The sequence below is a fragment of the Marmota flaviventris genome, chromosome 15, assembly GCF_047511675.1.
Source record: "Marmota flaviventris isolate mMarFla1 chromosome 15, mMarFla1.hap1, whole genome shotgun sequence".
Lineage (NCBI taxonomy): Eukaryota > Metazoa > Chordata > Mammalia > Rodentia > Sciuridae > Marmota > Marmota flaviventris.
Window position 1 is genome coordinate 59,440,489 of NC_092512.1, and position 10,449 is coordinate 59,450,937.

The following is a 10,449-nucleotide window of genomic DNA, read 5'->3' on the forward strand; positions in this document are numbered from 1 at the left end:
TTTTTTTTTTTTTGGGTGGTGGTGCTGGGGATTGAACCCAGGGCCTTGTGCATACAAGGCAAGCACTGTACCAACTGAGCTATATCCCCAGCCCAAGATCCTGTCTTAAAATAAAAAAAAGAGATGGGAATGTGGTTCAGTGGTTAAGCGCCTCTGAGTTTAATCCCTGGTACCCAAAGTCTGATTACATTTGAAATTTTGCAAGTCAACAAAATAATCAGAGAACAGTCAGGAAGGTGAAACTTCAGAGTATTTGGTGTAGGTGAAAGTTAGGAAATCTTGCATCATCTCAGTCAAAGGTTATTGGAAAAAAAACAATTCCCAGTTGCCTGTGGTGCACACTATGCTACTGACAGCTGTGTATCTGTTTAAGGATGATGCATTGACTGAAACCAACACAGTTTCTACGGCAGCTTCACTTTTACCATTCTTCAAATATGGAAACTACATTACACCTGCAATTTATGTCTGTCTTTTGTTTCAAATAGCAGTTTTTGTTTTAGTCAGAATTATAATCATACAAGATTCTTGATAGAGTATACTGCCAAGTTTATTTAGTTGGACTAGCATTTACTCACCTAAACCACCCCTTTGATACTGCTGCCAGAAAAAAACAAAACCAAAAAAACACCTTAAATTCAGCTCCCCATACCCACTGCACATAACACACACCGACATGCATGTACACACAGGGGCACATTCACATTTCCCTAAACTTTATCTTCTTACTCATTCGAAACACGGACATGAGTTAGCTCAGGTTATTCATATGTTCATTTCTAGAGGTTCTGAAAGGAAATGAAGCTCATGTTTAAAAATAAAACATCAAAATAAGCTTCTTCCAGGATCAGAGAATAGGCTTGCTATTGGATAAGCAACATGTAAATAAGTACTTCTAAAGCCAGATTAAGTTTTTAAGCAGTTGCTAAAAAATTAAGGGGTTTATTATGACCTATTTAGAAATAGTTCTTTGTTGTGTTCTAATAGAAGACTAATCTGCCCGTGGAAAATAATATAAAACCCTATCTCTTTATCCCCCTACTTATTTTATTATTATTATTATTTTTTTTTTGCAGTGCTAGGGATCAAACCAAGCCCAACATGTGCTAGTGTTCTGCCACTGAGCTACACTCCCAGCCCTCTCTACCTCTTCTTTATTGGATTCAACCTATCTACAAAAGGGAAAATACTATGAAGAAAAAAAGCATAGTGGGTCAACAGTGCACAGAATTACAGAGGAGAGCTTCACATCTGCCTTTATTAAAGATAATCCAGCTGAAAAGTTATGGTTACTTTGTCCCTCCAAGCAGACAGCCCCCGCCCCCCCCCAACACACACACCAATTCCTAGATGCTACAGTAGCTCTGCTGGCTAGAAGTTCACATTGTTGAAGTCCACAGCTCAACAGGTCTCATGATGCCCTCCCCACTCTGTGGTCCTATCAAGGTGACTTCTGTTCTCATTTGAGAAATTTTTCCAAGCTGAAAAAGTCCTGAGATGTCCTCCAACAGGACAATGATATAGATCCTGGTGAAGATAAGTGATGGCCAGGGTGGCCTGATCACTCCCAGTGGACCACAAATGCTGATTTCAGAATCTTTGGCACTTTCTAAAATGTGGCTGAGCAGTAATTTGGAAGCCTAAACCCTGACTTTAGGAATTCATAAGAACAACCAATGTTTTATAAACTCTGTGGAAAGTAAAATAAACAAACCCAGGGTTTTATACTCTCTCTTGTTATTTTTATGGCAATTTTTCAAACTAGTTCACAATGTTAAGTCTTTTACCCTCTCAAGAAATACTGAATTTGGGGGAGAGGAGAGAGTAATGATTTAATAGTAACCAACATACAATGAAATTCACCATCGGGGAATAACTCATTAGGAGGCTCGGTGATGGGAGTACAGGTGGCTTTCAAGCTGGCACTGAGATCTCTATCCTTCTCAAAGAGGGCCCAGGACTTAAAAAAAAAAAAAAAAAAAAAAGGTTTATATTTACCCAGAAGTGTGCGTGGCAATTGACCATCATGGTTCTCTCAATGAGCTCATCAGGACATTCCAGAAGGTGATGTCCAGAGACCACGCCAGCATTATTGACCAGGACTGAGACTTCACCAACCTCTTTGCGGACCCTTTCAGCGGTCAAGTAGACATTTTCTCTTTTCCCCACATCACAGGTGTAGGTAAAAACCTGCAAGTTACAGTGGGGCAGAATTTCTTCCTCACCATTCCCAGCTGTCCTCAGAAGTCCAGATGAGGGGGAGAAAATGGAACAGAGAAGGAGGTACAGAAAGTGAGTCACATGGCAATCAGTAGGACAAAGATCACACAAAACAAAAGTACTACAGTGAGCTTCAAATTTCTGACACCACAAGGCTTGCCAATGACTGAACTTACAGCTGCTTCTCCCCCCCCCCCCCCCCCCCCCCCCCCCCCCCCGTCTTTGGAAATTGCAGCAATTTACTGGATAACTTTGCTTAGGGGAAAGTCATGTAATTGTGACAAGCCCAAAACAAGTAGACCACATGGGATCAGCTTGCTGGAGCTAAAGACACCTGCAAAGAACAGATCTCAGCCCAGAGAATAACACACATACACATTACACATTCCTATTTTGGGGGGGGTGGGAGGGGGAGCTGGGGGAAACTGACCAGAAATAGCTCTTAATATTCAGTATGAGCACCATCAAAATAGAAATTCACTTTAAAGTTTATAAATCAAAGCTGTAAATAATAATCTGAATTCATCCATAGGCAAAAAATGAATTTAAAGTTTCTCATGAAAAAGTAGGGCCACTGACTTGTTCTTATTGGGGTGGAACATAAATTAATGGGCCACATAAAAACTTGAATGGCTTAAAAACAAAATCTCTTCTTTGGAAACCCTTATCTTTTAGGTTTTGGAAGGGAACACACACAATCTGTATTTGCTACCTCTTCACACTAGCATCATTTCCAAATTTAAATCAAGAAAGCAGGTGCCAAGAAGTCTGTAACAAATGATGGACAGAGAGAAAGAGTGGCACTCAAATAAATATTCATATAGTTCAATATTTCTCCTGGAAATGAAAACTTCTGTCAAAAAGCAAGAACAATCATCAAATTTTCCTGGACCAATATTTTATGTTTGGTTACAGTTTCCACTTAGGCTTTTTCTTCTTGTCTTCTTCTTAAGTCTCAGATTCAGGTTATACAAAAAATGCAGACTGGGGTGACCAGAAACATGAAAGAAATTTACATGAATTCATGAAGCTGAAATCCTTCAATAACTTTCTCAAGAGGCAGGTCATCTCTCAATCATGCTGGGATCTGTAGTAAGTAACTGAAGCACTTACTTATCGCAGGCGAAACAATGTAATTATTTTCTTTTGGCTAAAGTTATAGCGAAACCATCAATACTGCCCTCTTCTAAGGGGTTCAGACCGCAGTAACACATATACACTGATACAGTCCAGTCTAGGAACAACTTCTCAAAGACGCTTCTGTTTCCCATCATGCGCATGCAAGCAAGAGACATTTCTTAAGGAATTCATCCTGAGGTAACAAGTTCCCTCTGCCTTCCCTAGGCTCAGAGGGTATAGGAAACACCAGAGTCGTCCCCAAAGGGACGGACCTCCTTAAAGGGCTGGGTTTGGCACACTTTCCTTCTTCCAATAGTGCGGTGATCATTCTCTTTTATTAGGGGGTAAATTCCACTCGCTTTCCAAAAGAATGATAGGGTATTCTTTTTCTCTAGAGCGGGGCTGACCATGACAGTGGGATCTGGGGACCTTCCAGGGGAGAGTGCAGGGAGGGGAGAGGTTTTACCCAACAATGCTCGGGCATGAGTCCGAGTTACCTTGCAGCGCGGCGGCATCAGCTGCCTCCAGGTCGCGGTAGATGTGGCGAACCATGCCCGCCGTCTCCTCGTTGCTCTGCGTGTTGATGTCCCAGAGCACCAGCAGCGCCCGGCGCCGGGCGAACTCCAGCGCGAAGAGACGGCCCAGGCCGCTGCCGGCGCCCGTGATAAGGCACACCTGGCCGGCCACGCTCTTCTCCTTGGGCCGCACCAGCCAGCGCGCCGCGGCCAGCACGAACGCCCAGAGCACTTTGAAAGTGACCACGAAGAACTCCACTACGATGTTCATTGCGACGCCCGGGGGCCCGCGCGAGCCCAGAGCCCCTGTCCGCGCCCACCCCGCGCCAGGCACACCAAAGGAGCCCTTGTCAGAGCGGCCGGGACCAGAAGGCTGCACCCCGCGCCTGTCCCCGAGGTGCCCGCCGGACCACAGTGCGCGGCGCCGCTCTCTGCTAGCGCGGTGCTGGGCTCCGCGCAGTGGCCCCGGGCTGTGCCCGCCGCGGCTGCCGCCCGGCTCGGCGCCTCCTGCCGGCGGCCGCCCGCCTGTCCCAGAGAGTCCTGCCGGCCGGTCCCGCTGCAGCGGCGGTGACAGCCGTGAGTTAGGCGACGCGCACTGCCCTCATGGCCAAGCTGCCGCCGCCCGAGCGTCCCCGGAGCCGGCGCAGCGGCTCCTTCTCACCCCGGGGAAGGAATGAGCGGTGGAGACCGCACCGGCTGGCCGGCTGCCGCAGGAGTTGTCAACTTGACTCAAGTTGCGAGAGGGTGGGAGAGTGGGGTGCGGGGCAGCGGAGCGCCGGAAAGGGGGGACTCGGTAGGCTCAGGCGAGCGCTGCCCAACGGCTTGCAGCTGCCCCTGCGGTCTCGTGTCCCCCTGCCCTGCACTCCCCGCGGCTGTCACTCGGGTACCGGGCTCCGCAGCACAGCGCCGCTTGCAAGTTGGAGCGCTCCCGGCCGGCTGTGAGCGGGTTCCAAGCTCCGCGCTATATAACCCGCGACGGGGAAGAGCCGGCGGCGGCATCGGCTCGGCCCTCCCTCCGCTCGGCCCTCCCCGCCCCCGGGCGCACCCCGCCCCCGGCCCAGCCCCCAGCCCTCCGCCCGTCGTCCGCCGAGCAGCGCGGGGCAGCCCCTTTCACACGGCCGTGGCCGCAGCCTCCAGCTCTCATTGCACCTCCCTTCGCAGCTCACGCCCCCTGCCGTAGGTCGTCCCGGCCTCCGCCTGTCAGGCCGCGCGGTCGGCGGAGCCCCGGCCATCATCCCCTGGCCGTCGCGTCCTCGCTCTTCCCGGTCTTGCCACTTTCGTTAGCCAGGGGACTTCAGACTGCCCCGCCTGAGATCAGGCGCTGCGGAAGACAGCCCTGAAGGCTAGAGGACAACGAGAAGGACCTCGGCAGCGCGGCAAGGCGGGTGCCAGAGTCTGACTATGGGTGGCAGAGAGTTGAGAAGCGGCCAAAAGTGGCTTCGAATCGCTGCTACCTGTGTGGGACATTATCCCAAAGGCTCTCATTTTCCTGGCTGAAATCACCACCCCGGTGGTTACCCACAGCCCTGGTCAGGCGTCTCCCTCCCGTCGAGCGGACCATGGAGTGATGCATGCCGGGGTTTGTAGTTTATTCCCCAGAGGCGTGTTATTTGGTTAATTTACAAGGTGGAAGTCGAGCTAATCCTGTCAACGCAACCTAGGGATTAGGACCCCGAGCAGTCAAGGTGTCACCACTCTTTGCACTTGAATTGATTAAAGTCTAACTACTGCATTTGCTTTTCCCACAAAAGTTTCCCCCAAAAGTTGATTGGAAGAAGCTAAATCGGGCATTTCTTAATTTTGCAACTTCAAGGTGGGCTCTCAGCTCCGAGTTCTTTTCCGGCTTATTTTAGGACGCCTATAAATCGTGGGGCTTCTCTCGCCGTCTTTAAGTGGGCAGTGCGCGTGCGCCAACTTCCTCTTTTTCCGGCTGGAACCATGGAGGGTGCCGAGTAAGTTACTCCTCGTCCTCTCGAGAATCCTTCTCCATCCCCGAAAATATAGGCCATTTGTCTCCGTTTTTCCCTGTCTGGTTGTACTTCTTACCTTTTCCCACTTATCTGTGTGTTTGTGACGCTCCATGACACCAGTAGGGACCCCGAGCTGGGATGGGATGCGGGCGGCCGTAGGTTGAAGGTTTTGGAAGTACGGGAACGAGGTACCAGCGCAGAATTTATGTGTGCATCTAAGCCGGTTGGGCCGAGGTCCATTCCTCGATGGAACCGAGGTATATCGAGGCCGGTACAAAACCTCTTGAGTTGAATTCATCCTCGGGCGTTTTTTGCTTACAGGCCTTTGCTTTCAGTATGCGTGGCTTGGGACTTGAACCAAAGTGGAATTTGGCCTTTTTATTTTTGAGAATCCCAGGTTCTTTAGGCAGAAAGTTAGGTGACTTTGTAGCAGTCTTAAGGTTCTGATACGTCTTGTGTAGCTATTTTCTAGGTATATTTTCTTAGGTATAATTGTTGGAGGCCAGGACTGGAGCTGGAATGTTCATTCTGTTAAACCACAATCGCAAATGTGACATTATCTGACATGTGTGTTAGAAGGGAAAATTACTGAAGGAAATTTAAAAATTCTGTGAGACTGGAGCATATTAGGGTAACTTTTAAGATACCAGTGATGGTGAAGAGCCACCGATGCTCCATGTGTTAACACTTTGCTCAGTACAGCACGGGAGTGATGCAAGGCAGAAAGGTTTCCGAATTATTGATAATATTCTTTGTATGCTAATGACAGAGAGAAGAAAAAGAAGGTTCCTGCTGTGCCAGAAACTCTTAAGAAAAAGCGAAGGAATTATGCAGAGCTGAAGGTAAAGCGCCTGAGGAAGAAGTTTGCCCAAAAGATGGTAAGTAAATGTTTGGATGCACTAAGCTTTGAGGGGAGTCCATGTGGTTGGGATTGAGAATGAAGTGAATGTTCTTAGCTAGACTTGTTTACTTCACTGTTGTACCAAGGAATTGCTTGAAGCTTCCTAATGTAGCTTTTGGAAATGTTAACTGTACTATGGCAAGAAAAATTTCAAGGGAAGATTATTTTAAAAATTGCTATTGCAAATTGTTTGGGAGTTAAGAATCATGAATAATTGGTAATTGTTTTTCAGCTTCGAAAGGCAAGGAGGAAGCTAATCTATGAAAAAGCTAAGCATTACCACAAGGAATATAGGCAAATGTACAGAACAGAGATTCGGATGGCTAGAATGGCAAGAAAAGCCGGCAACTTCTATGTACCTGCAGAACCCAAATTGGCATTTGTTATCAGGATCAGAGGGTAAGTTCAGTTTTTACTGTATCTGGTTTAAAGGGAAGTTTAGAAGCCTCAGTAAAATTTCCTGTTAATTCAGGAAGGACTGATCTAAAACATGGGAATAACAATGTTTAGGTGTGACTAGAAAAAAGGCGTGGGTGTCATTTTAAGGGGTTAGTTACAAGCCCTGTCCTAAAGCTCCTGTCTACTCTAATTAAATCAGGAGGAGTTCAGGGTCCTGTCAGTTGATTTCAAAAGAAGTTAAAGTGTACAGTCACTGTCTTGCTATAACAAAGACAGGTGATAACACAAGTCAGGACCTTTTACTGGTACTTATCAAAAATAGTTGGAGAGGAAGCAGGTTGGTGGGAATTATAGGGTAAAGAGGAAAAACATCAGTGATATTTGGTTTTTGTGGGACATGTGTGATCAGTTTGTTTAGTTTCCTGTCAGTTGATAGTAAAAACTGATTTTTAAAAAAATTTTTGGTCCCTTTTCACTGCAGTATCAATGGTGTGAGCCCAAAGGTTCGTAAGGTGCTACAACTTCTTCGCCTTCGCCAGATCTTCAATGGCACCTTTGTTAAGCTCAACAAGGCTTCAATTAACATGCTGAGGATCGTGGAACCTTACATTGCATGGGGGTGAGTGCCTTTTTTTCTTGGATTTCTGCTTGGCAAATAGACTGGTATAGCGAGGTGAATTTTAGATGTTTTGATAGCAGTAACCTTTTTCTTTGATCATGTATGTCTGCTTTTCGTATTTCAGGTACCCAAACCTGAAATCAGTGAATGAACTAATCTACAAGCGTGGATATGGCAAAATCAATAAAAAACGAATTGCCTTGACAGATAACGCTTTGATTGCTCGATCTCTTGGTAGGTTCTTTTTGTTTGGGGGAAGTTTGATATTAGATGGTGAAATTTTATGGCCTCTCATGTCCTTAATTTTCTCACTAATGAACCTTCACATTATTTCCTATAATCCTTCTTTAAAGAAAACATGAGATAATTTCATTTGCTTGAATCTTGACACGGGTGCTTTGGCACACTGAGCTACATCCCAAGCCCTTTAGTTTTTATCTTGAGACGGTGCCCTCAAACTTCTGTCTTTTGTCTCTGCCTGTGCCAGTAATCCCAGTGACTCAGGCACAAGCATGCAATATGGCGCCCTTCTGTTTACTTCTTTTTCTTTTTTAGATATACATGATTCTGTTTACTTTTGATTTGCGTTTAGCTCAGCCTGTAATTGTGCTTTTTTTGTATGCCTTAAAATTTAAGCAATCACAAATGAATTTTTTTCCAGGTAAATATGGCATCATCTGCATGGAAGATCTGATTCATGAGATTTACACTGTTGGAAAACGCTTCAAAGAAGCAAATAACTTCCTGTGGCCCTTCAAATTGTCTTCTCCAAGAGGTGGAATGAAGAAAAAGACCACCCATTTTGTAGAAGGTGGAGATGCTGGCAACAGGGAAGACCAGATCAACAGGCTTATTAGAAGGATGAACTAAGGTGAGAAACTGCATCCTGGGAGAAAGTAGTAGTTTTAATAATTGAATGTGGTGATTTTTAATATAATCAGTACTCTTCAGTGGGGGAGGGGTGATATTATGATTAGTTGGTTTAGTTACTCCTCTCCTTCCTTTTGAAGACATTTCTGGAGGGAAGGAACCCCCCTCCTTTTTATCAATTTGAAAATGGAAATTGGGTGTCCTTAAAAATACCCCTAATTAAATGTTAATCTTTAGCTGCTAAGAGTCTTTAATAGGTTTATTTTCTTTCCCTTTCAGGTATCTACCATGGTATTTTTGTAATCTGGTCAGTTAATAAAACAGTACCTGCTCTCAATGTATTGGTGATTTGTTAGTCTGCCTCTGCCTTCCTTCAGCTATGATGGTGAATCTTGATGTGTATACAAATTCAGTCATATCAACAGAAAACCTGGGTCAAGTTTTTATGTTGTGAAAAAACATTTCTGGGGTTTGTGAGGCTTTTCATTTTATCATACACATTTAATTGCTGAAGTCCCATGTCTCTCAGACACTGGCTTGTTTGAAAACTACCGTGTGAATGTGTTATTTTTCCTTTTGTATTCCATTTTTTCATTCTTATTTTGCATCTTCTGCCCAAATTTAGATGAGATATTAGTAATTCCATTATACATTGTGGATATTAAGTAGAAGTGAAATTGAAATGAGTGAGCAAAACTTTGAAATAAAAAGTCTTTACATGTATAGGATAACAAAGTATACAATGAAAGCAAAGTTTTTGTAATCACTGAATTTTTTTTAATTTTAGGTGGACACTATTTTATTTTTATGTGGTGCTGAGGATCAAACCCCCAGTGCCTCACATATGCTAGGTGAGCACTCCACCACTAAGTATAACCCCAGCCCCCATGTAGTCATTGATTTTTATTGCTGAGACCTTATTGCAGCAATGTGAAATTTATCCCTTGTTGATTTTTTTGGCACTATTAAACCAGAATCATTAACTGATTTTCAATAATTGAAGTTTCTAGACAAATACATTAGGAATTTATTTATTTATGATCCAGAAGCTATTTCTCTGCCTTAGTTTCTTAAGAGTTCATGAATTCTGGAGGAAAAAAAAGTATTTCATAAAATCATGTTACATGTTTGTGAGAATATCTGTGTTTTGTCAGAAATTTGTTTTAGTGAACTGTAGGATCAGTGTTAAAAAAAATACATATAATGTTAATCTCTAGGTGGAGCCAAAGAGTTTTAAGTTTTGAAGCTTATCCTCTTTTTGCTGTTAAATGAGTACCAAACCCCTGTCTTCGCACATCCACTGTCCTGAAATGGAGGCGTATTTCACAAGATGTTAGACCTTGGTTGACTTAACAGGTTTTTAGACAATGGTGAGGGCCATCAGTGGCCTTTGCAAGATCAGAGTAAAGTTTTATTGCTAACTGCTTAGGTGTAGGTGGGTGGCTACACTACAGTGTTAGAGGAAATTTTTATATTGGGATAAGAATAACAGGTGCTTAGATATAGAGTAGTGGTGTTTAGCAGAATTTTTTTTTTTAAGAGCAATTTTAGGTTTACAGCAAAAATGAGCAGAAAGTATGAAGGGTTACCACACATCTCTGTCTCCATATATAGCCTCTTTCAACTCCCTACCACCACCCCTGCGCTACATTTGTTAGTCACTGGATTTATATTGATATATCATCTTGTAAATAGAACCAGAGTGGAGAAACAAGGGAGGGATTGTAGAGATCCAGGATTGTCCACTCTGAAGCTCATGCAGTGGGATTAGGAAATCAATAGATAGTTGTAGTGAGTATGGGGGTAAGTAGGAAAAATTTACAACATTGCTGTCTG

The 10,449-nt window shown here is 44.4% G+C and overlaps 2 protein-coding genes across 2 annotated transcripts in view; one reads left to right on the top strand and one right to left on the bottom strand.

Moving 5' to 3' along the window:
- Positions 1-4,868, bottom strand: part of Rdh10 (retinol dehydrogenase 10) — a 28,597-nt gene extending 23,729 nt beyond the window's left edge. The window contains exons 1-2 of the mRNA XM_027953032.2: positions 3,837-4,868; positions 1,999-2,234 (exon numbers count right to left, since the gene is read on the bottom strand). Coding sequence (XP_027808833.1) covers positions 1,999-2,234; positions 3,837-4,125 — 525 coding nt within the window. The 5' untranslated portion in view covers positions 4,126-4,868. The remainder of the gene's footprint in view (positions 1-1,998; positions 2,235-3,836) is intronic.
- Positions 4,869-5,705: 837 nt separating this feature from the next.
- On the top strand, positions 5,706-8,954 carry Rpl7 (ribosomal protein L7). The gene is made up of 7 exons (XM_027949621.2): positions 5,706-5,806; positions 6,594-6,702; positions 6,958-7,124; positions 7,606-7,743; positions 7,868-7,977; positions 8,405-8,614; positions 8,893-8,954. Exons 1-6 carry the CDS (start codon positions 5,793-5,795, stop codon positions 8,611-8,613), a joined length of 747 nt encoding a protein of 248 aa, XP_027805422.1. The 5' UTR covers positions 5,706-5,792; the 3' UTR covers position 8,614; positions 8,893-8,954.
- Positions 8,955-10,449: the final 1,495 nt, after the last annotated feature.